Source organism: Piliocolobus tephrosceles, chromosome 16 (genome assembly GCF_002776525.5).
Source record: "Piliocolobus tephrosceles isolate RC106 chromosome 16, ASM277652v3, whole genome shotgun sequence".
In the NCBI taxonomy this organism is placed as follows: Eukaryota; Metazoa; Chordata; class Mammalia; order Primates; family Cercopithecidae; genus Piliocolobus; species Piliocolobus tephrosceles.
Window position 1 is genome coordinate 47,126,770 of NC_045449.1, and position 26,056 is coordinate 47,152,825.

The 26,056-nt window shown below is 47.0% G+C and overlaps 1 protein-coding gene across 2 annotated transcripts in view; it reads left to right on the forward strand.

Moving 5' to 3' along the window:
* Window positions 1-6,781: 6,781 nt before the first annotated feature.
* SOCS7 (suppressor of cytokine signaling 7) overlaps window positions 6,782-26,056 on the forward strand; it is a 56,897-nt gene continuing 37,622 nt past the window's right edge. The window contains exons 1-6 of one of the 2 annotated variants that reach the window (XM_031934302.1): window positions 6,782-7,956; window positions 17,277-17,341; window positions 20,956-21,060; window positions 21,505-21,606; window positions 22,479-22,609; window positions 24,069-24,237. In XM_031934302.1, coding sequence (XP_031790162.1) covers window positions 6,980-7,956; window positions 17,277-17,341; window positions 20,956-21,060; window positions 21,505-21,606; window positions 22,479-22,609; window positions 24,069-24,237 — 1,549 coding nt within the window. In that variant the 5' untranslated portion in view covers window positions 6,782-6,979. The remainder of the gene's footprint in view (window positions 7,957-17,276; window positions 17,342-20,955; window positions 21,061-21,504; window positions 21,607-22,478; window positions 22,610-24,068; window positions 24,238-26,056) is intronic. The other variant, XM_031934301.1, reaches the window with a different exon arrangement.

Here is a 26,056-nt window from a genome sequence, read left to right on the forward strand (position 1 = left end):
CACCCAGCTGGAGTGCAGTGGCGTGATCTCGGCTCACTGCAACCTCTGCCTCCTGGGTTCAAGCAATTCTCCTGCTCAGCTTCCTGAGTAGCTGGGACTACAGGTATGTGCCACTATGCTTGGCTAATTTTTTTTTTTTGTATTTTTTAGTGGAGACGGGGGCTTCACCATGTTGGCCAGGCTGGTCTCGAACTCCTGACAAGTGATCCACCTGCCTCAGCCTCCCAAAGTGCTAGGATTACAGGTGTGAGCCACCGCACCTGGCTCCTTCTCCTTTTCTTCATGAAAACTGTGGCTACTCTCTCTTGCTTTTCCCTGTTTTCTTACCCCTCACCTCCTTCCCGCTGCTAGGCACAGTAACTGGGGGGCCCCGAGTCAGTGCTGTCTGAGCCAGCCTCCTTGGATCCGGAAGGGCATGGATTCTTGGGGAAGCCACAGAACAAAGCTCCTGCCTGCCCACCCATCACTTTTCCATCGATGGTGGGCTTCCTGCTTCACGAGGCAATCTGGCCCCGCAGGCACAGGCCATCTCTTGGCTTCTTCCCTTCGAACCCCCTCCAAACCCCCAATGTCTTGAACTTTTGATGTCCAAGATCATTGAGTGTATGTAGGAAGGGATGAGTGGTGGTTGCCAAAAATGTCCCTTGCTTTCCAGTTGACCTCTGCAAACAACAATTCTTTTTTCTTAGAGTCTTGTTCTGTTGCCCAGGCTGGAGTACAGTGGCACAATCTCAGCTCACTGCCACGTCTGCCTCCCAGGTTCAAGTGATTCTCCTGCTTCAGCCTCCCAAGTAGCTGGGAGTACAGGCGTGCGCCACCACGCCTGGCTAATTTTTGCATTTTTGGTAGAGATGGTGTTTCACCATGTTGGCTAGGCTGATCTTGAAACCTGAACTCAGGTGATCTGCATGCCTCAACCTCCCAAAGTGCGGGGATTACAGGTGTGAGCCACCGTGCCCAGCCTTGCAAAGAACAATAGTGCTGTGCAACCTGAGTGGGAATGCCAAGGCTGTGGGGATGGGGTGCTAGAGGACAAGCCTCCAGGGGAATCTCTATGATGGCAAACTAGCAGGGCCCACAGCCCAGACTGTTTTTTTTGTTTGTTTGTTTTTGTTTTTTTAACAAATTAGGAAACTAAAACACTGAAGGGAAAGTGACATTCATGAGGTCAACCAGCCAGTTAGTGGTACTGCTGGGAGCAGAAACCTGTATTGCACATCCATAGCTCTTTCTTTGGCCTTTCTGAGAGTGATTTATTCCATTTCTTGGTATTTATTACTGGTTACTGTTAGTTGAGGGTCGAAAAAAAAAACACTGGGTGAAGACAATAGTAACATTATCGTGAAAAACTTCTTGGGAAAAAATGTATTAAGTTATTATCATGAAAAGCTTCTTGGGAAAAAATGTATTAACTAACATTTGTATAGCACTGCAGAATTTATTAAGTACCTTTACATGTAAGTTTTCATTTAATTCTCCACAATAGCCATGTCAAGGGGGGATTATTACTGACCCATTTTTACAAATGAAACACAGGTTCGGAGATGTTTAATTATTTGCGTTTGCTCATATATTCAGAAAGTGGCATGATTAAGACTAGCTAGACCAACCACAAAGTCCAGAGGGGCAGGGATTGTGTCTGTCTCATTTATTACTGCATCCCCAAACCTAGCCCATTGTTGAATGACCAAATGAATCTCAGAAATTCCTTAGATTCTTTATCATTTTTTTTGTTTTGAGGCAGGGTCTCGCTCTATCGCCAGGCTGAAGGGCAGTGGTGAGATCATGGCTTACTACAGCCTCGGCCTCCCAGGTTCAAGTGAGCCTCCCACATTAACCTCCTGAGTAGCTGGGGCTACAGGCATGTGCCACCACACCTGGCTAATTAAAAAAAAAAAAAAAGCTGGGCATGGTGGCTCACACCTGTAATCCTAGCACTTTGGGAGGTTGAGGCGGGCGGATCATGAGGTCAGGAGATCGAGACCATCTGGCTAACACAATGAAACCCCGTCTCTACTAAAAATACAAAAAAATTAGCCAGGCATGGTGGCGGGCGCCTGTAGTCCCAGCTACTCAGGAGGCTGAGGCAGGAGAATGGCATGAATCTGGGAGGCGGAGCTTGCAGTGAGCCGAGATGACACCACTGCACTCCAGCTTGGGCGACAGGGCAAGACTCCATCTCAAAAAAAAAAAAAAGAAAAAAAGATCCAGCCTGGCCAAGATGGTGAAACCTTGTCTCTACTAAAAATATAAAAGAATTAGCCAGGCATGGTGGTGAACACCTGTAATTCCAGCTACTCGGGAGGCTGAGGCACAGAACTGCTTGAACCCAGGAGGCAGAGGTTGCAGTGAGCTGAGATCGCGCCACTGCACTCTGGCCTGGGCAACAGAGAGACACATCTCAAAAAAAATTTTGTGGAGACAAGGTCTCACTATGTTGTTTAGGGTGGTCTCAAACTCCTGGGCTCAAGTGATCCTCCTACTTTGGCCTCCCAAAGTGCTAGGATTACATGTGTGAGCCACTGTGTCAGACTTTAAATTCTCTTTGTTTTTTTGAGATGGAGTCTCACTCTGTCACCCAGGTTGGAGTGCAGCGGCACGATCTCAGTTCGCTGCAACCTCCACCTAGCAGATTCAAGCGATTCTCCTGCCTCAGCCTCCTGAGTAGCTGGAATTACAGGCACACACTCCCATGCCTGGCTAATTTTTTGTATTTTTTAGTAGAGATGGGGTTTCACCCTATTGACCAGGCTGGTCACAAACTCCTGACCTCAGGTGATCCACCAGCCTCAGCCTCCCAGAGTGCTGGGATTACAGGCGTGAGCCACCGTGACTGGCCGAGACCTTAAATTCTTTACGTCATCCTTCATAAAAGTTTTTAACTAGGACTCCTCTGTAGAGACCACTTTTTTATTTTTTTTTTGAGACAGGGTCTCGCTCAGTCACCCAAGCTGGAGTGTCTATTACCCAGACTAAAGTTCAGTGGCACAATCACAGCTCACTGCAGCCTCCACCTCCAGGACTTACTTAATGGATCCTCCCACCTTAGCTTCCCAAGTAGCTGAGACTACAGGTGCATGCTATCATACCCGGGTAAATACATATATATATATATATATTTATCTATTTTGGCGGGGGGATAGAGATGGGGTTTTGCCTGGTTGCCATGGCTAGTCTCAAACTCCTGGGCTCAAGTGATCTGAGCACTTCAATCTCCCAAAGTGCTGGGATTATAGGCATGAGCTACTGTGCCCAACTTATTTTCTATTTTTACTTTTTTGAGACAGGATCTCTCACTCTGTCATCCAGGCAGGGGTGCAGTGGTATGAACACAGCTCACTCCACCTCTGCCTCCCGGGCTCAAGAGTCTCCTGCCTCAGCCCCCCAAGTAGCTGGGATTACAGGTGCATGCCACCACGCCCAACTAATTTTTTTATTGTTTGTAGAGACGCAGTCTCACAACATCCTCACAACATTGGGTCTCTTTGTTGCCCAACCTGGTCACAAACTCCCAGGCTCAAGTGATCCGCCTACCTTGGCCTCCCAAAGTGCTGGGATTATAGGCTTCAGCCACCATGCTCGGCTGAGGACCACTTTTATAGTGCTCAGTGAAAGAGGTATATTTAGACATAAAGTCAGCCTAATAAACACAAATTTGGCAGGGTGCGGTGGCTCACACCTGTAATCCCAGCACTTTGGGAGGCCGAGGCAGGTGGATCAATGAGCTCAGGAGTTCGAGACGAGGCCGACCAACATGGAGAAACCCTGTCTATACTAAAAATACAAAATTAGCTGGGTGTGGTGTCACATGCCTGTAATCCCAGCTACTCGGGAGGCTGAGGCAGGATAATTGCTTAAACCTGGGAGGCGGAGGTTGCAGTGAGCCAAGATAGCGCCATTGCACTCCAACCTGGTCAACAAGAGCAAAATTCCATCTAAACAACCACAAAAAAAGAATGAAACTCTGTCTCAACCAAAAAACCCAACACAAATTCAAGTCATACAAATGCAAAGATACACTTTCTTTGCTTGGAATCTAACTTTCAATGTTTTTTCCAGGATCTGGGCTACGGAAAAGGAAAATTATGGAAATGGGAAAAGTCTACCCCATGGCTTGCCCTGCCTTGGAAAGAGCTCGTGTGTGTTCCCCTGTGCACTCTGTGCAAGTAGAGATACTCCAGATAACCGACATAGTCCGCTTCTCCTGCAGCCTGGAAAGCAGCTGGACAGCAGAGGGCGATAAAGAGCCACGGACTTTGCCTGTAATCGGCTTGTAATTCTCTGGGCTCTGAGGCCAGAGAATTTCTCAGAGAGAAAGCTAGGGATCTTGGGTAGTCTTCTTAGGCCTCAGGTGTTGTGTGATTCTATGGCAATTTCTCTTCTTTTATTCATTTATCTATATAGAGACAGGGTCTTGCTCTGTCACCCAGGCTGGAGTGCAGTGGTGTTATCTCAGCTCACTGCAGTCTCCACCTCCTGGGTTCAAGCAATCCTCCTGCCTCAGCCTCCTGAGTAGCTGAGACCACATTTGGGCACACCACCATGCCTGGCTAATTTAAAATTTGTTTTGTAGAGACAGAGTGTTGCTATGTTGCCCAGGCTGGCCTTAAACTCCTGGCTTCAAGTGATCCACGACCTGCCTTGGCCTCCCAAAGTGCTGGAATTACAGACGTGAGTAAACATGCCCCTCTCAATCACTCTTCTTTTCTTCAGAAACCTGAGTGACACCTGAGAGGCAGCCAGGGGAACAGAATGAACTCTCTGGAGTCAGAGCTGGTTTTGATTTTCACTGCATCCTTTTGAACTGAGTGACTCTAGCTAAATAACTCACTGAGTTTCAGTTTGTCTCTTTATGTGTGAGGAAAGATAATTCTGTTGTGCAAAATTTGTCTCAGGAGCCTCTTACAGGGCTTAAGGTTGAACAACAATTCCAGGCACTGTCCTTGGCACTGGAGAGTCCACAAGAGGCAAAAAGCAAACATGGCTTCTGCCCTCATAGAATTTACAATTTAGCAGGGAGGACTGCTTTTAATCAACTGACCTCACAGACAGATTGCAAATTACACCTGTGCAAGTAAGTGCAACAAAGGAATGATCTCAGAGCCTGGGGAGGAGGAAGTGCCCAGGCAGGGAGATTTCCCTAAGGTAGTGAGGAGTGAGTTCAACCTGAAGTATGAGTAGGAGTTTACTAAGCAAAAAGAGAAAAGTCTTGCAAGAAAAGGGAATAGCTTATGCAATGCCCACATGTGTGGGAGCCTGCCGCAAGGCTGATGGGAATGCAGGGAAGAGAGAACAAGGTGGAGCTTAGCGGGGGATGTGGCTAGAGAGGCAGGAGTTGGATCACACAGGGGTCAGATCGCAAGATCACACATTAGCCTAAGAACATTGGGAAACCACGAACCATTACAATCACAGGCTATGAACACACTTCCATTCTGAAAAGGTCCCTCTGGTTGCAGGACTCAGCCCTCCACCCTCTTCCCTTCAATGCACCCTCAGGTATTGAAGTCACTGAGTTCTGCGGCTAATTCTTCCTCCTTTTCCCTTGTATTTCTCAATATCTCCCACTGGGACTATTTCAGTGGGCTCCCTGCCTCCAGTCTCACCTCCACCACACAAAAAGCTTGATCTTATTTGATCCTCACAACATGCCTGCAAGTAAGCAAAGTTGCAATCCTTATCCCTATATAACAGATAAGAAGGCCAGGCACGGTGGCTCATGCCTGTAATCCCAGCATTTTGGGAGGCTGAGGCGGGTGGATCACCTCAGGTCAGGAGTTCAAAACCTGACCTTGGCCAACACGGTGAAACCCTGTCTCTGCTAAGAATACAAAAAATTACCTGGAGCGAGACAGGAGAATTGCTTAAACCCAGGAGGCAGAGGTTGCAGTGAGCCAAGATCACGCCATTGCACTCCAGCCTAGGCAACAGAGCAAGACTCCATTTCAATAACAACAACAAAAACTTAATGTGTTGTCTGTAGCCATTACATTATGAATAGCACAAAAATTGAGTAAATATTCTTCCAGTATTTGAAACCGTTTTCTGACTCAGCAAAGAAGTTGCTCCCATCATTGACAATCCGGTTAAGTTTTGTCTTTTTCACTTGTATCAACCAACATTCACGTTTACAATTACACTCCTTGGTCAACTGCAATCAGTTTGTCTACCTATATCAGAGTTTGGCAAAAATCAATGAAAGCATTCTGTGAGAAAGAGTTATATGGAATTTGCCAATTTGCTATTATTTGTAAATTGTGAACTACACATCCTTTATGTCAGTAAAACTTAACGACAAATTTATGTACCTATATATGTGCATACATTCCCTTTCTCCCCCCAGAGAGCTGGTTGTTACACATTTATTAGTACAGCACTGGGTCTAGAACACGATTCATGTAGTGATTCCACAAACATTCACTGGGTGCCAGGAGGGAGATACAGATTAATGATGAAATGACTCAGCCAAGGTCACACATCGCAAAGCAGCATAGATGGGAGAACCACATATGCTTCCAAGGCCAGCGGCTCTCTCCCAGGACCAGACCATGGTTTCCAAGGCCTCTCCATTCTACCGAATGGGATGGCCTGGGCCTGGGAGCCCAGGAAGTGAAAAGCAAGGGCTGGGAAAGGAGACCAACGCTAGCCGACAGGCAGTTCACCGCCAATAGCGACCGGGGGCGCGCGCGACGTCACTCGCCGTGGAGGCCAGCGCGAGCACGCCCTGGGGAAAGTGGCGTGGCTAAGCCCTTCCGGAAGTGACGTCGCCTTGGGGGGCGGTGCTCGGCGGTGGCAGAGCGCGGCCTGGGCTCGCGCTGGGCTCCGCGCGTCCCCCGCCCCCCTCTATGAGGCAGAGGCCGCGGCGGCCGTTAGCTCTGTCGCTCCGGGGGCCGCGGCGGGCGGGGCTCCGGCCGGGCCCGGCCTAGTCCACACCCCAGCCCGGCTTCCAGCCGCCCGCCCTCCTCCCTCCCTCTCCCCGATGCAGGGGGCTGAGCTCCGGGATGGCGAGGCGGCGGCGGCGGCCGCTTCGTACCGCGTCCTGAGCCGCCTCCTTGGCTATGGAGAGGCGGCCCCCGAGCCAGGCCCGCCGCCGCCGCCTCCGGGCCATGGCCCCCCGCCGCCACCCTTCCTCGCGCGGCCCGGCCCGCGGGGCTCCCGGCCGCCGCAGCTGATGGTGTTCCGCAACGTGGGTCGGCCGCCGGAGGAGGAGGACGTGGAGGCGGCCCCGGAGCCGGGACCCTCGGAACTGCTGTGTCCCCGGCACCGCTGTGCCCTGGACCCCAAGGCCCTGCCGCCGGGCTTGGCGCTCGAGCGGACCTGGGGCCCGGCGGCTGGACTAGAGGCGCAATTGGCGGCTCTGGGGCTCGGGCAGCCGGCAGGGCCGGGGGTCAAGACAGTCGGTGGGGGTTGCTGCCCGTGCCCGTGTCCGCCTCAGCCGCCCCCTCCGCAGCCCCAGCCTCCTGCTGTCGCCCCGCAGGCCGGGGAGGACCCCACGGAAACGAGCGACGCGCTGCTAGTCCTGGAGGGCTTGGAATCGGAGGCCGAGAGCCTGGAGACTAACAGCTGCTCGGAAGAGGAGCTCAGCAGCCCGGGTCGCGGAGGAGGAGGGGGCGGCCGGCTTCTGCTGCAGCCCCCAGGCCCTGAATTACCTCCGGTGCCCTTCCCGCTGCAGGACTTGGTCCCTCTGGGGCGCCTGAGTAGAGGGGAGCAGCAGCAGCAGCAGCAGCAACCTCCCCCGCCCCCGCCTCCTCCCGGGCCCCTCCGGCCACTCGCGGGTCCTTCTCGGAAGGGCTCCTTCAAAATCCGCCTCAGTCGCCTCTTTCGCACCAAGAGCTGCAACGGTGGCTCCGGCGGTGGGGATGGGACCGGCAAGAGGCCTTCTGGAGAGCTGGCTGCTTCAGCTGCGAGCCTGACAGACATGGGAGGTTCTGCGGGCCGGGAGCTGGACGCAGGGAGGTGAGACCGGCGGGGGGCTGGCCGACAAACTTCCTTTTCTTGTTAGGTTTCCCTTTTTATCTATTGCTACCGCTATCCTGACAGTTCTTAAGATAGGGTCTTCAGGAGGAGGCAGAGACTTGGTACCAAAGGTGATAACATCTCGCATAAGGTCAGAGTTAATTGTGGAAACAGCTTTCACTCTTAAAAGAGTGCATACTCCATGACACTTCTCAGCTGGTTTGCATCTCTTGTTGGAAGATGGTTTCAGACCATCCCCCCATCCCCACCCTGGCATAGCTTTTTAAGTTTTTCCAAGGTGGCTGTGTGCCATTATCCCTGGAAGGGAGATTGCTGGAAATGTTTGGCCTTTGGGGCAAAAAGCTGGTGTTGCATCTTGACCGCCTTGCTTATTCTGTGTACCAGCACCGCACCCCCCTTCACACTCGTGCATGCAAATGACAGGAGAATCTTCAAATGCAATTGTAGGCCAGCAATCAATTGGACATCTGTTCAAAGTTTTAATGTTTTCCTGGTTGTTCCCTTAGATGAACTTGGCATATCAAATTTGGGTGCTGACCACTGTCTGTGAGAATAGAAAATAGACTGGGCACAGTGGCTCACACCTGTAATCCCAGCACTTTGGAGGCTGAGGATGGTGGATAACCTGAGCTCAGGAGTTTGAGACCAGCCTGGGCAACATGCGAAACCCCATCTCTACCAAAAAAAAAAAGCCCCTCATCTCTACAAAAAATAAATAAAAAATTAGCCGGGAGTGGTCTCAGCTACTTGGGAGGCTGAGGCAGGAGGATCACTTGAGCCCAGGAGGCGGAGGTTGCAGTGAATAGTGATCATGCCACTGTACTCCAGTTTGCGTGACAGAGTGAGAGCCTGTCTCAAGAAAATAGTTTTGTGCTCTCTCAAGGCCATTTGAGAATTCTAAGTACCAGTAAGACATAGACAAGGTAGAGACAGGTACATGAGTTCTAGGCCAGTTGATGAAAATTCCAAACGTAGACATTGAGTTTTTTTCCTGCATTTCTGAGGGGTGGACTGATCTTTGGCATCCAGTGTTAGATCTGTAGCGTTGGTTTACAAAGCTGTCAACTTTGGTGTCAGTGAAATGAGTTACCTTGTTGTAACTGCCATTGTGGTTTGTACTTCTTTGAGCGGATTCTCAGAAAGATTGGAATTGGTTTTGTTGTGGTTTACGTGATGGATTCTTGAGACATACTGGCAGCCGTAAACCAAAGCTAAAGAACAGGTATAAATTGATAACCTTACCGTGAACTGGGATCACTTGGGGAGCTTTTTGAAAAGCCTAAGAGATGGCCGGGCGCGGTGGCTCAAGCCTGTAATCCCAGCACTTTGGGAGGCCGAGACAGGTGGATCACGAGGTCAGGAGATCGAGACCATCCTGGCTAACACGGTGAAACCCCGTCTCTACTAAAAAGTACAAAAAACTAGCCGGGCGAGGTGGCGGGCGCCTGTAGTCCCAGCTACTCCGGAGGCTGAGGCAGGAGAATGGCCTAAAACCCGGGAGGCGGAGCTTGCAGTGAGCTGAGATCCGGCCACTGCACTCCAGCCTGGGCGACAGAGCAAGACTCCGTCTCAAAAAAAAAAAAGAAAAGCCTAAGAGTTTGAATTTTTTTAAAACTCCCCAGTTGATCCTGACTGGGAACCACTCATTCATGGACTTCTGTTTTCAAGGGAACTTGGGTACTCCAAGAAGAAAATGTTGGGTGGATTTGGCTTTCTTGCCCTTTCTGAACAGCTGTGCCATGGACTTGTCTTGGGGATCAGGCCAAATCCAAACTTTCTGAAGAAATCAGTGTGTTGCCCCTTTAGGTAGGCCAGTGTTTCTGCCTTTGCCTCCTAGTGAATTCATGCTGGGAGTTCAGATCTTGAAAAGTGTGTGGCTGCTGAAACAGCTTTTTTGTGGTAGGCTCTGTATTCAATGCTCCACTTACCAGCACAGATGAAATTTTCATCAGATGCAGGGGAGGGCGGGAATAAAGCTGTGGGTAATGACATAGGATAGGTTGCTAATTTTCTTGTGGTTTGTCTTGCCTTTGTTCCATGTTGACCAGGAGTTCATCTGAGATTCCAGAGATGCCAAATACGAGGTGTGGCGTGAAATTAGCTGCTACGTCTAACAGATTAGGAAGAGGAAAAGGCATATAACATTATACGGTTTTTTGCCTTTGGAAGCAGAATTTAATGGTCATTGGCTGCTCTGCCACCAACCCTCACACTAAGCGCAATACAGATTTCTGCCGCAGAGCAAATTGGGCTGTAGCTTTGCAAAGAAGCTTAGTTCAGGGCACTGGAGAATTACATTTTTTGGTCCAAGGGCTTTTTTTGATGAATTGGAGAAGAGCTAGGTATTTGTGTATAAACGTTTGGTTGACTGCTGTTTGGAGGCAGCATGCTGTATAGAGAATGTGAAAGTCTAGATTCCATGTAAACTCCAACATCAGCTGGGAGATGACTAAATTTGTTGTCTTCATGCTTCCCTTTTTCCCCCATCTGTAAAATGGGTGAGTGTTGACTGTCTTGTTCCTGTCCTTATAAGAATAGATTGTTGAGAAGAGAAATCTAAATGGAATAGTTTGTGCTTTTTAGAAGATAAGTAATAAGACTGAGCTGGTAAATTTTTTAATGCTTAGGATTTGGTGCTGCTTGTGAGCTTTTCCACAGCTTACTATGTGCCAGTCTTGCTGGCAGCCTCGCAGCTGTGAGAAACTTGGTGAGTCTGGCCAGGGTAGTTGTGATTTCTGTGGATCTGCACCTCCTAAGTCCGCAATAGTGGGAGGATGAGTTTGGATTTTTAGCTTTTCTCTTGTTTTGATTGGTAGGACGTGGTAGTGGTGAGAAATTTCAGTCTTTTGCCAAAGGGTATATGCCTTTGTCCTCATTGTTGATTGGAGTTAATTATGGGCTTCTACAGTCTTTGCTATACAATTTGGGACTTTTACAGTAACCTCTGGGCATAATTCCCTTTGCTATTCTCAACATCTGCCTTCTTACAATCATTTTAGAAGGTTTAACAATTCCCACATTTTAGCACTAAGCAAAACTTCCTTTTAGTTGCTTTTGAGTCTGGTAAGTGGACCTACATGGATATATTGTCTTCAGTGTAGTATGAGTTAGTTTAGAGATTTGTTTTTGTTTTGTTTTTTGTTTTGAGGTGGAGTCTTGCTCTGTGGCCCAGGCTGGAGTGCAGCGGTACAATCTTGGCTTACTGCAACCTCCGCCTCCTGGGTTCAAGTGATTCTCCTGCGTCAGCCTCTCCAGTGGCTGGGATTACAGGGGCACACGATCATGCCCGGCTAATTTTTTAATTTTTTATTTTTAGTAGAGCTGGAGTTTTGCCATGTTGGCCAGACTGGTCCCGAACTCCTGACCTCAGGTGATCTGCCTGCCTTGGCCTCCCAAAATGCTGGGATTACAGGCGTGAGCCACCACCCCCGGCCAACTTAGGTAACTCTTTTTAAGCAAGGTAAGAAATGGGTTCACCAATTGGGTGTGGTAGTGCGCACCTGTAGTCCCAATACTTGGAAGGCAGAGGCAGGAGGATTACTTGAGCCCAGGAGTTTAAGGGCACGGTGAGCTATGATGTGCCATTGCACTCCAGCCTGGGCAACAGAGCCAGACTCCGTCTCTCTCTCTCTTTTTTTTTTTTTTTGGGAGACGTAGTCTCGCTCTGTCGTCCGTGCTGGAGCGCAGTGGCCCAATCTTGGCTCACTACAACCTCCGCCTCTCAGGTTCAAGCAATTCTTCTGCCTCATCCTCCCGAGTAGCTGGGACTACAGGTGCATGCCACCACGCCTGGCTAATTTTTTGTATTTTAGTAGAGACTGCATTTCACCGTGTTGCCCAGGCTGGTCTCAAACTCCTGAGCTCAGGCAGTCCGCCTACCTCAGCCTCCCAAAGTGCTGGGATTACAGGCTAGAGCCACCGCGCCCAGCTGACTCCATCTCTTTAAGAAAGAAAGAAAGAAAGAAAGAGAGAGAGAGAGAGAGAAAGAGAGAAAGAGAGAAAGAGAGAAAGAAACCCAGCAACTAATCAGGTTTCTGTTCTGGGGAACTGGGCTAGGGCTTATAACACACATATGTTGGAATTCAAAGAGCTGGGCTTGATGCCTGTGGTCCTCAGTGTAATCTAGCATTGCTATTTCAGGAAAACCAGTGGAGTTCCCATGTCTGTTTCTCATATGTTGAACTGATTGCCTTCCTTTGGATTTGGTGAGAGATCTAATTTGATCTGACCATTTTGAATCATCACGTAATACACACTTGGTTGGAAATAGGTACCTTGTTCACTTTTCAAGATTTGTTTTTTACCAGGTTAACAGATGAGGCTATTACTGGCCGTCTTCATGGTAGTGAGGTGGAGAAGTGGAGGATGGTTCTATAGTGGTTTCCTATCGATTTATTTGGTGGGGGGTGGAAAGATAGAATTCTGGAAAGAGAGGCAGGCTGTTTTGGCATCTGTTTGGGGCCCTGCTGTCGTGGACAGACCTGGCAGACGTGAGAAACCTTTTTCACTGTATCCTTGGGTCTTCAGGTCTAAAGGGGTCTTTTTGAGTAATAGCATGACATGCTGAGAGCAAAATGATTTTATGGTGTGTTGAGGAAGTTCTGATTTTGTGTTTGGGTTTTGGGTCCACACAATGTTGATCTTTTTAACTATTTTTTCCATGAAGTGGTTGCGGTTGGCAGCTCTGTTTTAGAATGAACTCCTGGGCTTAAAAAAAATCTGTCCATTTGAGTCCCGTGCCGTGCTTCTCACTCCTTAACATTCTCTCTGCCAACATCATTTCTAAGGTTTTAGACCTTGGACCGTGCCTCTTGGCTTTTCCCTGGAAGTTCCCTCTATAGGTTCTTTAGTGGGTTTATGATGGAGTTTTGGATCTGACCTTGCTGCACAGATGTCTGTGTATTGGAACTAAAAATGAACACATGGTTTTTGTGCCTGTAGCACATGAACAGACACTGGCTTATGACGTGTTGGAAATGGCACAGGCTGGCTGTCTTGGCACTGTGTGCTTTAGCAGGGGCAGAGGTGCATTGGAGCCGTAAAATCTGGTATTTGGACATCCTAGTTTGGAAGTTACTTTAGAAAAGGACGTGTGTAAGTCTTAGGGCATCAGTACAGGGGACTTATGGGCAAATAGGTTATTATTATTTCACTGTTTATTTTAGGTTTCAAGGAATTTGAAAACCGGCCAATGGTTACGTCTATGTGTTGTTGTTCTGTCTAATCTAATGCATTTAACTCCTTTATCCCATAAATCTGTTGTAGTACAGTTAATAATTTGCAGGGTAGAAATGGACAGAGGCATCCTGTTTTTTTGTTACCTACAGCATAGGCAGTAACTTAGCTGACACAAAGGACTGCTAGTCTCAAAGACCTTTGCCCGAGGCCTTCTGCCCTGTCCTTTTGTGTCACCTGAAGCACAGCCCACCAAATGCTGTTTTATCCCACCCTACTCCTCCAGTCTTTGTTGCTGCTAAGATGAAAGTGGCCGGCCGGGCGCAGTGGCTCAAGCCTGTAATCCCAGCACTTTGGGAGGCTGAGACGGGTGGATCACGAGGTCAGGAGATCGAGACCATCCTGGTCTACACGGTGAAACCCTGTCTCTACAAACTAGCCGGGCGAGATGGCGGGCACCTGTAGTCCCAGCTACTTGGGAGGCTGAGGCAGGAGAATGGCGTAAACCCGGGAGGCGGAGCTTGTAGTGAGCCAAGATCGCGCCACTGCACTCCAGCCTGGGCGGCAGAGCAAGACTCCGTCTCAAAAAAAAAAAAAAAAGAAAGTGGCCTACTGGCAAAGTTACAGGGGTATAACGTTGCACCCTAATGCTTGTTGAGGTGATCTGGGGAAGAATAAATAACATGGGAATGTAGTATAGAGGATTAGTTTAAAATATTATCTGAAATTCCATTATATTGCTCTCCAAAATATAGTGTGTCAGCTTAGAATGGCCTTTTATCATTCCGAATGGTTCATGTATACAAAAGGGGATATATAAAGTGTATGTCTTTTAATAATAATAAAATACAAGCATAGGTACCCTTCACTAAACTTAATGAATAGAATGTTATCAATACCTTTGAAGAGTGTTGCTATCTAATTACATCTTATCCCTCCCCCTGGTAACCACCATCCTCAATTTTATGTTAATCAGTACCTTGCTTTGTTGTTGTTTTTTTTATAGTCATCTAGATTGGTTGTTTCATGAATGACTGCCATTAGAATGCTCTCAGGATCCTTGAGACAGATACTGCTTTGGGTCTGTAGTTTGGCTTGTCTTCCCAAAGAGAGAAAGAAGCACGCCTATTTATTAGTAGCCTTTTAGCCTCCTAGACTTTAGACCTTTTACCTTTCCAAGCATCCAGCCATGAGGCCCCCTTATTTGCCAGGAAAAACCATTCTGGCATTCTCGAACAGCTCTCCCTGGATTCAGATGTTTTTCTTTTTCTAGATCCTAGAAACTATGATTTTTCTTCTTCAAAATGCCGGGGGCGGGGGAGAAGATGAGCTGAAGTGAGAAGGCCTCCGCAAGATGTGTGCATTTGGGTCCTGCCGTTCTTCAGTGCTTGGCACTGAAGAGACTCGTCCCCAGCATGGGCAGATGGCAGAGTAATGCAGCTTCCTTTGAAAAGAGGCAAACGGCCAAATGGCTGAGGTGTGAACCTTTTGAGAGGCCAGTGCTTTAGGTTTCTACTTGCTGGGTTAAATGTTGTACCCACAAGTTATCAAATAAAAATCAGCTTGGAAGCTCTTCAGCAGTCCTAAAGTTCATGTCCAGTGGAATTAACATTGCATTCCAGTCCTCTGGATTGTTGGAACTAAGCTGCAGTCATGAGCCACTTTTATGAGCAAAGAAACTATGTGGCCGTATCTTATTTTTATGTAGCCACCTCTCCTGTGGGTGCTGTGGGTGGAATATTCATAGTGAATGTGATCATCAGACCCCTCAAGTATGGAAGAGGTTGCCAAGGGAATGTAAAGCTAGGTCAAGAGAAAGACGGACCAGGGTTTCAGCTCTTTCTGAATAAGATCTTCATGGTATGGTTTTAGAATTTTGTTTGAAGTGAATTCTGAGAAGCTCAGACATCGATGTTAGAACATAAATGCATAAACATCTTCTGAAATCAAATAATTTAAAATAGAATTTCATTTTGGATTTTCTTTGCTTTTGCCCCTTTCTATTGGTGCAATTTATAGTTGAAAAGAGTTTAAGTTCTATTTAGACCTTTGGGTAAGAGTATTTTTGGAAGGTGAGCCAGCTACAATGCTAGGAGACAGGCGCTCAATTCTGGGGTAGGATTTTCTTTAAGTCTGTTTTATTGTTAACAATAAAAAATAAATAAATAAATAAATATTTTTATTTTATTTTATTTTATTTTTAAAAATTAAAAAAAATTTATTTTTATTTATATTTATTTATTTATTTATTTTTGAGACAGGGTCTCACTCTGTCACCCAGGCTGGAATGCAGCAGCTCAGTCATGACTCACTGCAGCCTTGACCTTCCCAGGTTCAGGTGATCCTCCCACCTCACACTCCTGAGTAACTGGGACTAGAGGTGTACACCACGCCCAGCTAATTTTTGTATTTTTTGTAGAGACAAAGTTTCACCACGTTGCCCCGGCTGGTCACGAATTCCTGGGCTCAAGCATTCTGCCCACCTCAGCCTCCCAAAGTGTTGGGATTATAGGTGCCATTACACCTATATTACATTATAGGAGCCATTGCACCGGGCCTGAGGTATAATTTATATACTGCAAAATTTACCCTTTTAAGTGTCCAGCTCTATTCATTTTGACAAATTTATATATAGTCATCATAATCTCTACTATCATCAGCATATAGCATATTTCTTTTCTTTTTTTTTTTTTTTGAGATGGAGTCTCACTCTGTCACCCAGGCTGAAGTGCAGTGGTGTGATCTTGGTTCACTGCAACCTTCACCTCCCAGGCTCAAGCAGTTCTCCTACCTCAGCCTCCTGAGTAGCTGGGATTACAGGTGCACACCACCACACCCAGCTAATTTTTGTATTTTTAGTAGAGATGGGGTTTCACCGTATTGGCCAGGCTGGTCTCGAACTCCTGACCTTGTGATTTGCCCACCTCAACCTCCCAAAGTGCTGGGATTACAGGTGTGAGCCACCGTGCCCAGCCAGCATATAGCATATTTTTATTTTTTATTTTTATTTTTATTTTTTGAGACGGAGTCTCACTCTCGCCCAGGCTAGAGTGCAGAGGGGCGATCTCAGCTCACTGCAAGCTCCACCTCCCGGATTCATGCCATTCTCCTGCCTCAGCCTCCCGAGTAGCTGGGATTACAGGTGCCCACCACCACGCCCGGCTAAGTTTTTGTATTTTTAGTAGAGATGGGATTTCACCGTGTTAGTCAGGATAGTCTTGATCTCCTGACCTCGTGAGACACCGTGCTTGGCCAGCATATATTATATTTCTGTCACCTCAACAAGTTCAGTCATTCTGAGGTGAGTTTTTTGAGTTTAACACACTTCTGGCCATAATGTGTTCGTTGGAGTCTTTTGAGTTTCTTTCATTTATTGCTGAAAAGCCACTTGAAAGTGTGGTAAGAAGTGATCTTTGGTATATTAACCAAAAGATCTGGGTTTTCAGACTGGTTCCCTGGAACAGCATCAAGAAGTCATGGGGAGGGCCGTGTGAGTGGCAGCTCAGAGAGAGGAATGGGCCCTCTTCTTGGGTGCTAGGCAGAGCCCCTAATCTGAGGAGGCCCACTTAGTAGCGGATGGCTTTGACTCATGCCTTGGGGCAATTGTGCAGAAATCAGAGGTCTTCAAGGTTGAAGACTGCATGTGCATCCTGCAGTGCTATTCTCAGGTCAGAATCTGTTCCCTGGTTCACTTTGGAACGACCTATCCTACAGGTAAGCCCAGAGGGAAAATCTGCTCTGAGCTGGTGCTTGTTCAGGTCAAGAGCCTTTTTCTTGGCTCCCAGATGGAAGTTAGCTCTGCATCAGACTTCCTTCCTCTTGAAATGGACTTGCTAATTACCACTCAAGGTGTTTTACTATTTTAATGTACTGGGTATGGTGAGCTCCAAAGGGATTTCTCATTGCTTTGTAGGCTGGTGAATTCTGTAGCCAAATCTGTTTAAGGAATTACCTTAATTATTTCCTTCTTCCCCTTTATTTTATGCTTTATTGCAAGAGTGTTGCTGACAATGACTAGGGTTTGCTTTATTTTTCAGTGCATCTGGAACTGAGTGTTGTAGTGACTTAAATGCGTATGTGTTCATTTCTCCCCTCTATTCCCTCTCTGCTTTCTCACTCCCTAGGAAACCCAGGTTGACAAGAACTCAAAGTGCCTTTTCTCCAGTCTCCTTCAGCCCCCTGTTCACAGGTAAGGGTAATATCTTTCTTCTGACATCTGAAAACAGGGGTATTCTGAGACCTGTTGGGAAACACTTGCAGATGCGTCACAGGGAGCTGTAGGCGTGTCTGCAGTTATTTCCTTCATTCCATGCTTAGTGGGTTTGAGATGAGGCTATTTTTATGGTATGGAATGTGTTCTTGACTTTGGATGCTTTATAGTTGGAGGTAAAGGCTGCTTGTTGGTAATTGGGTGACCTGGGTGGCCCTAGCAGTTATGCAGTGCTTAGTTCAGGGTCATCACATATAAATTAAAACTAGGAATTACAAATTTATGGGCTCACAGTGCATAAAAGACTCTCTAGAAGTCATACAGTTTCTGTCTCTGCTTCCAAGGGAGTTCATGGGTTATCTCATAAAAATGATCCATGATTGTCTGGTCTATTTTTGAAGACTTTTTTGGGCAGAGGGGATTACATGAGCTCTTGTCTTTTTAGGGGCTTGCAGTTCCTGCAGCTGTTAGAGTTCTTTATTGTATCTAATTTAAGTCTGCCCTCTTGCAGCAGGGAATGCAGTTGCTAAACTAGGAAGGCTGTAGAATCTCCTTTGGATGATGGGTAACTGCCTTCTCATTTCGTAGGAAGCTTTTTCAGAGATGGAGACCTTCTATTATGTCAGTCACATGTGAAACTCCTGCGTGAATAAGCTGTAGAAAAGTGGGGCTTTGCCACACTGCCCGTGTCTCAGAAACTGAGTACTTCTCATTGGTTGTGACTGAGAAGCCTTTAAAAAAAAATCCCAATCTCAAACTCCTTTGGATATAATGTCCCTCAAAAAGGTGATTGGAAGACATATGATTTGGGCATGGATGCTTCCAGGAAAATGTTAAGCAGGCCAATGAGACCTGCAGCTGGGTAGACTGCTGTGAACTGTCAAAACAAGTGAATTGGTACCTGTATAGACATCTACTGTAGTGGAGAAGGAGGTCTCTGTTCTTATCCAAGCCCAGAATTTAAAAATCTTATGTTGTGATAGCGTGTCTTTCTAGTTAATAGTTGTTTCCTCCTTAAAGTAAGGAACATGGCTGGTCGCGGTCACAGTGGCTTAGGCTTGTAATCCCGGCACTTTGGGAGGTTGAAGTGAGCGGATCACCTGAGGTCAGGAGTTTCAGACCAGCCTGGCCAACTTGGTGTGAATCTCCGTCTCTACTAAAAATACAAAAAATTAGCTGGGCATGGTGCTGCATACCTTGTGGTCCAGCTACTCGGGAGGCTGAGGCAGGAGAATCACTTGAACCCAAGAGGCTGAGGTTGCAGTGAGCAGAGATTTTGCCACTGCACTCCGGCCTGAGCGACAGAGTTAGACTCTGTCTGAAAAAAAAGGAACGCTACCTACATTTGTGGTTTGAGGTTCAGGTCAGCTTCAGCCCTCTGGAATGACATCCTTTATGTTAAGTGCCCTACCAACAGTCTAGACTGCTCTGGCCTGTCAGGAAACATGCTTGTCTGGCCCCATTGCATTGCTCTGGGCAGCCAGGCTCTCAATTACCAAGCTGTGTGGTGAGTCTGGTACCAGTTTTCTAGAACTTCCACTGATGACTTTTGTTTGTTTATTTTTGACACAGGGCCTCATTTTGTCTCCCAGGCTGGAGTGCAGTGGTATAGTCTCAGCTTACTGCAGCCTCGACTTCCTAGACTCAAATGATCCTCCCACCTCAGCCTCTAGAATAGCTGGGACTACAGGCATGCACCACCATACCTGACTAATTTTTTTATTTTTGTGGAGACGGGGTCTTACGATGTTGCCCGGGCTGGTCTTGAACTCCTGAGTGCAAGTGATTCGCCTACCTTGGTCTCCCAAAGTGTTGGAATTACAGGCGTGAGCCACTGCACCCGGTCTCACTGATGACTTTTAGAAGAGCTTTTCTGTTTATTTAATTAGTATTCAAGACCCTTTGTAAAAAAAACTGTGTATTTAGGTTCTGAAAATCCAGTTTCTGTCCTTTTGGTAAATATTGGTCACCTCATTTTCTTAATGGGGAAACATTAAAATACTAGCTGAGGGATACATTCAGCCCTGAATAAAAAAAAGGTGTTGGGGCCGGGCGCGGTGGCTCAAGCCTGTAATTCCAGCACTTTGGGAGACCGAGGCGGGCGGATCACGAGGTCAGGAGATCGAGACCATCCTGGCTAACACGGTGAAACCCCATCTCTACTAAAAAAAATACAAAAAACTAGCCGGGCGAGGTGGCGGGTGCCTGTAGTCCCAGCTACTCCGGAGGCTGACTGAGGCAGGAGAATGGCGTAAACCCGGGAGGCGGAGCTTGCAGTGAGCTGAGATCTGGCCACTGCACTCCAGCCTGGGCGGCAGAGCGAGACTCCGTCTCAAAAAAAAAAAAAAGGTGTTGGAAGGAATACCCTAAGGGCTAAATTAGAGAAATTCTGAGTTCTGACCTGTGGATCAGGCCTGCCAAAATAACCCTATTCCTGGCTATCAGCTTGTGTTAATATTAATAAAATACCCTTCATCCTCTCATGACTCAAGTGGAGAGGGAATAGACCAAGTTGGGTGGCAAGGAGTCTTATATATATATGGCAGGGAACAGAACTGCATGACATGCTGGGAAGAAGAGAGGCCATGTGCCTCCTCCCACCAAGTTCCTATGGAGAAGCTGCCTCTTAGATTATCTGACTTTTGTCTGACTGTGAAAGTAGTTAATTTTTAGGAATATAAATTGTACTTTCGGCCTTTGTAGCCTTAGCTATTAAGAACAGATATCTTATTCATGTAGATTCTCTTATGCGTGAATACTCTGGAAAATTAAGATATGGACTGCCCTCTAGGAAGAAGTTAGGACTAACATTGGAAACTCTATCTGTATTCTGCTTACTGTGCAGTTCTTTGGTTTTCTGGCCTTTGCTTTCCATGTCTGTTTGGGCATATAACAAGCCACTTGGCTTGCTTCCTAAGGCAGAAATTGATACACAGTTCTGAAAAAATAAATGGTGTGGGTTCCATTGGATAAAGAAGACCTCTTGTTTGAGGGTACGTTGTAAGTCAGTGACAGAACCAGAATTAGATGGTTTTCCACTGTCAGTCCCATGGTTTTATCCTAAAGAATCCTTGACCCGCTGGGCGTGGTGGCTCAAGCCTGTAATCCCAGCACTTTGGGAGGCCGAGACGGGCGGATCACGAGGTCAGGAGATCGAGACCATCCTGGCTAACACGGTGAAACCCCGTCTCTACTAAAAATACAAAAAACTAGCCGGGCAAGGTGGCGGGCACCTGTAGTCCCAGCTACTCCGGAGGCTGAGGCAGGAGAATGGCGTAAACTCGGGAGGCGGAGCTTGCAGTGAGCTGAGATCTGGCCACCGCACTCCAGCCCGGGCCACAGAGCAAGACTCCGTCTCAAAAAAAAAAAAAAAAAAGAATCCTTGACCCTTAACAGGGCCAAGGTTTAATGATAGAATTTAAAAATTGACTTCCTGGTGTTGGGGTGATTTCAGCCCTGGGGGCATTAGGTTTTGAGCTTTCTGAGAGCAGCAGACCCCCAGCCTTGCCTGCTTGCCCTTTGCTTCCCTTTGCTTTCTGTGTCAGCTTTGGGCAAGGCGCTTCTGTAACTTGCTTGCACCATGAATCCCTCAGGTGAAACTGTGTCGCTTGTGGATGTGGACATTTCTCAGCGGGGCCTGACCTCTCCACACCCTCCAACTCCCCCTCCTCCTCCAAGAAGAAGCCTCAGCCTCCTAGGTATAGTTTCTTCCCCTCTCCTTCTTGCCTAGTGGGAGGGTGAGCTACAGGGACTTGTTCTTTGCTGGGGGCCGACCACGCTTCTGGGTTTCCGATGATGACTTAATTATTTCCTAGCTCTTTCTCAGTACCCCATCATCTCCCTAAGCAATTAAATGGGTCTCACCTGCATGCTATAATACTGTGCATATATTAATTCGATTTACATTTATCTTGCCTTGAACCCACTGCTATTGGGCTGCATTAGGAATATCCTTACTACCCTGCTTTCCAAAAGCAAACCAGAGTAAGGTGATTGTTGCCCTCTGTCCAAAAAGACTGGGTGAAGGTTGGGCCATCCTGCCCCAGAGGGCAGCCTGATAGTCCTTCTCCCTCTCCTCTGCCTTCACTGTGCTCATTCTGTGCTCATATTTCTGAACCTCTTGCTTTTGTTCTCTCTTCTAGATGATATCAGTGGGACGCTGCCTACATCTGTCCTTGTGGCTCCGATGGGGTCTTCCTTGCAGTCTTTCCCCCTACCTCCGCCTCCTCCACCCCATGCCCCAGGTTAGCTTAGTTTAGAGGCAAGACTTGTAAGAGTTGGGAGTACAGAGTGAAACTTTGTACCATAGAAGGATGGGAGAAATCTATTTATGGAAATAATAGCTTATAGAAAGTTTAACTCTTTTCCCCTTGGCTGTACCAGACTCCTTGGAAATGAGGCCGAGAACTGATTTTCCTAACCCGTTTTCTTTATGGAGGTCAATCTGATTTTTGTTAGGGATAAAAGACTACTGAATTTTTCATCTCTTTGCTGCTGAGACTGTTTTGCAATCCTTGAGTAGATATCACTTAAGAAACTGCCTTAATTTCAGGATAGTGAGGTTTAATATGTTGCTGGTTTTCAAGGTTCTGTGGTTATTCTAAGCTTTTAGTATTTACTGCAGCCTTGTAAATAAGTACCAAGCATTCAGTAGCCCACACCTGCTTTGCCAGCTACCAGTACCCAAGGAATAAAATGAATGAAATCAGCATTCTTTTCTACTTGCCTGGCAAAATCATTACTCTTCCTGGGCAAGTAAGCGAGTCACTATTTCCAAGGCTGCCTTATCGGCACTTCACTTCGAGGTGGGAGAAGTTGGAATCGCTCTAGGCTGGTGAAGCCCCTGAAGTAGTCACCTTAGTCAGGTTAGTGAGCAGCTCCCCTCCCCTTTCCTGGGGTTAAGTGCCCCCACCCATCCTTCACAGCTTACACAATCCCACACAGCTTTTTGTTCCAGCCCATCCAGCTCTTTCCCACTGCTTTGGCTTCTACCCTTTCCAGCTTAGCTTCTAATGCCTTGCCCTCTTCAGTTAGCATTTCTGTTTTTGGGGGAGGGTCTATTTGTGGTTGGAAGCAGTGAGGGTAAACAGGTGACCACCACTCTCTTGCCCTGCAGATGCATTTCCCCGGATTGCTCCCATCCGAGCAGCTGAATCCCTGCACAGCCAACCCCCACAGCACCTCCAGTGTCCTCTCTATCGGCCTGACTCGAGCAGCTTTGCAGCCAGCCTTCGAGAGTTGGAGAAGGTAGGTGGTACCTAAGGACTGGCAGGTCACTTCTCCCATTAGCTAAATTCTGTACCTGGGCACACCTTTATTTATTTGTTTATTTATTTTTAGAGACAGGGTCTTGCTCTGTTGCCCAGGCTAGGGGGTAGTGGCATAATCATAGCTAACTGTAGCCTCGAACTCCTGGGCCAAAGGATCCTTCTGCCTCAGCCTCCTGAGTAGCTAGGACTACAGGCACGCACGACCAAGCCCAGCTAAAATTTATTTATATTTTTTGTAGAGACTGGTCTTGCTTTTTCCCAGGCTGGTCTTGAACTCCTGGGCTCAACATGATCCTCTTGCCTCTCCCTCCCAAAACTCTAGGATTATAGGCATGAGCCACCACACCCAGCCCCTATTTATTGTTTTTAGAGGAAGAATAGTTTACTTTCTTCCATATTTACAGTGACAAAAGCAGTGTGCTACTGCTGTTAATTCCATGAGATATAATAAAATTGAATTTGGGAAAAAAATTTGGACATGATAAAGGTTGTTGGAGAAATGTTTACAGTCTAAGCTGATTTTGATAGATTAACTGACCAAATTCCCTCTTCTTTTCTTAGTAGGGTCTTTGGTAACATAATTGTAGAATTATTATTCTTTGTTTCTTTTTGTTGTTGTTGTTGTCTTGTTTTGTTTTTGGGACTGAGTTTCACTCTTGTCGCCCAGGCTGGAGTGCAATGGTATGATCTCGGCTTACTGCAACCTCTGCCTCCTGGGTTCAAGCAATTCTCCTGCTTCAGCCTCCCGAGTAGCTGGGATTACAGACGCCCAGCACCATGCCCAGCTAATTACTATATTTTTAGTAGAGATGGGGTTTCACCATGTTGGCCAGGCTTGTCTCGAACTCCTGACCTCAGGTGAGCCACCTGCCTTGGCCTCCCAAAGTGCTGGGATTACAGGTGTAAACCACTGCACCCAGCCTTTTTTTTTTTTTTTTTTTGAGACATAGTCTCACTGTGTCACCCAGGCTGGAATGCAGTGCAGTGGTACAATCCCAGCTCAAGGCAACCTCCGCCTCCCAGGTTCAAGCTAGTCTTCTGTCTCAGCTTCCTGAATAGCTGGGATTACTGGCATGTGCCATCAAACCCAGCTAATTTTTGTATTTTTGGTAGAGATGGGGTTTCACCATGTTGGCCAGGCTGGTCTCGAACTCCTGACCTCAAGTGATCCGTCCACCTCAGCCTTCCAAAGTGTTGGAATTAGAGGCATGAGCCACAGCTCACGGCCAGAATTATTATTCTGTTACTTTGCAGGGCTAAAAGTATAGTGAGCGTGATGTTCATTGCTAATGGTTGAGACACGTGTAAGTGGCTTTTACCTATTGAAATGTTTTGGAGAGAATGCAGAGGGTTGTCCCATGTTAAGATAGATTGTGCTGAAAACTGTGACATTTCTCTGTCCTGATAACTAGTGGACTGCTTCTTGTCTTTGATAGTGTGGTTGGTATTGGGGGCCAATGAATTGGGAAGATGCAGAGATGAAGCTGAAAGGGAAACCAGATGGTTCTTTCCTGGTACGAGACAGTTCTGATCCTCGTTACATCCTGAGCCTCAGTTTCCGATCGCAGGGTATCACCCACCACACTAGAATGGAGCACTACAGAGGTAAGAGATGCTGATAAGAGAGCCTTCTTCCCCCCCTTGCCTTGCTCTGCCCTTGCTGTCTGACTTTTTTGTGGAAGAGATTCATGGGAATGGAACTACGAATAGGGGAAAAATTATCTTAGACTCAGTTGAATATTGATATGGGCACTTGTTTCAGTCACTAGAAGAAATGGAGGGGGTAGGGAAGGGAGAGTAAGAGTTCCATTTAAAAGTCTTGTCAGCAGCATCTTGTCTCCTAAATAGGAGGGCCTGAACAAAGCTGTTGGAGAGGCTGCCAAGTATTGAGCCAGTAAAACTCTTTAGGTAAAAGGAAGAAAGAACCTAGGACCATTAGGCAAATTCTCACAAGCTTTGTTTGGAATTAAACTTATCATCTAGAGATACTTTGTTAAATCACATATACAAAGAGGAGAATTTAGCGTTGATCCTGTAACTGTTCTGTTCTGAATTTCTTTTTTTTTTTTTTTTTTGAGACAGAGTCTCGCTCTGTCGCCCAGGCTGGAGTGCAGTGGTACAATCTCAGCTCACTGCAACCTCCGCCTCCTGGGTTCAAGTGATTCTCCTGCCTCAGCCTCCCATGTAGCTGGGATTACAGGCCTGTGCCACCACACCTGGCTGACTTTTGTATTTTTAGTAGAAACAGGGTTTTACCATGTTGGCCAGGCTGGTCTTGAACTCCTGACCTCAGGTGATCCACCCGCCTTGGCCTCCCAAAGGGCTGGGATTACAGGCGTGTCTGAATTTCTTTGTCTGATAGTCACTTTCTCCCAGGCAGCATGGTGATAATTTCCTCTTTTTGTCAGTGTAGTAGTCTCTTAGGAAATATTCATTAAAATGCTAAGAGTTTGTGAGATCAACATGCTTTAGATTATCTGCCATCCTCCTAGTGTACCTCTTCCTTTGTGATCAGGTGGTACTTCATGTGCCAGTCATGCCTAAAAGCGTTAAACACAGCTCTCTGGATTGACTTTGTATCAAGACATTCTGTATTTAACTTGGGCCAGAAACTTGTGATGGTCATTGGTTCTGAGGCTGGGTAATACATCATTTGTCAAAATACCTGTGTATGCTACAAACTTAAAAAGCATAGAGAACTTTGGGGTGTTTCAGGGATTTGTTTCCCATCCCTCACAATCTTCCCATGGTGGTCAACCTTAAATGAATGCTCTGAGACATTGCATCTGAGGTAAGAGCCTCTGTCCTGCCTCTTCTCAGGCACCACAGCATCTTCCCCACTCTCAGCCCATACTGCCTGGTTCTCTTGTAAGGCAGGAAGTAGCTGTTTAGGTCAGCACAGCTTTGTCCATGGTTTCCTCTATACCCACTTCTACCTTAGAGATAACATGAAGAGAAAGGAACTTCAATTCAATGACCTGGGAATGAACTAGGTGGGGTAGATGAGGGGGACTGCCTCCTGTTCTGCTGTTTGTAAAAACGAAAATACACAAGCAAAAAACAAAATATGAAGCAAAGCTTTTCAGAGTGAAGTATTTTGTTAAACCTATTCAAACGACTAGGCCATGGGAATTATAAATAAATACTTGACCTTTAAGTTTTTGATAGGTAAGATGCCAAGAATGAGAGGTCTTTCAAATGGTTCTCTGATTACTTCTCTTTTTTTTGAGATGGAATCTCACTTTGTCACCCAGGCTGGAGTACAGTAGCGCAGTCTCGGCTTATTGCAGCCTCCGCCTCCTGGGTTCAACAATTTTTTTTTTTTTTTTGAGACAGAGTCTCGCTGTCACCAGGCTGGAGTGCAGTGGCATGATCTCGGCTCACTGCAACCTCCACCTCCCGGGTTCAAGCGATTCTCCTGCCT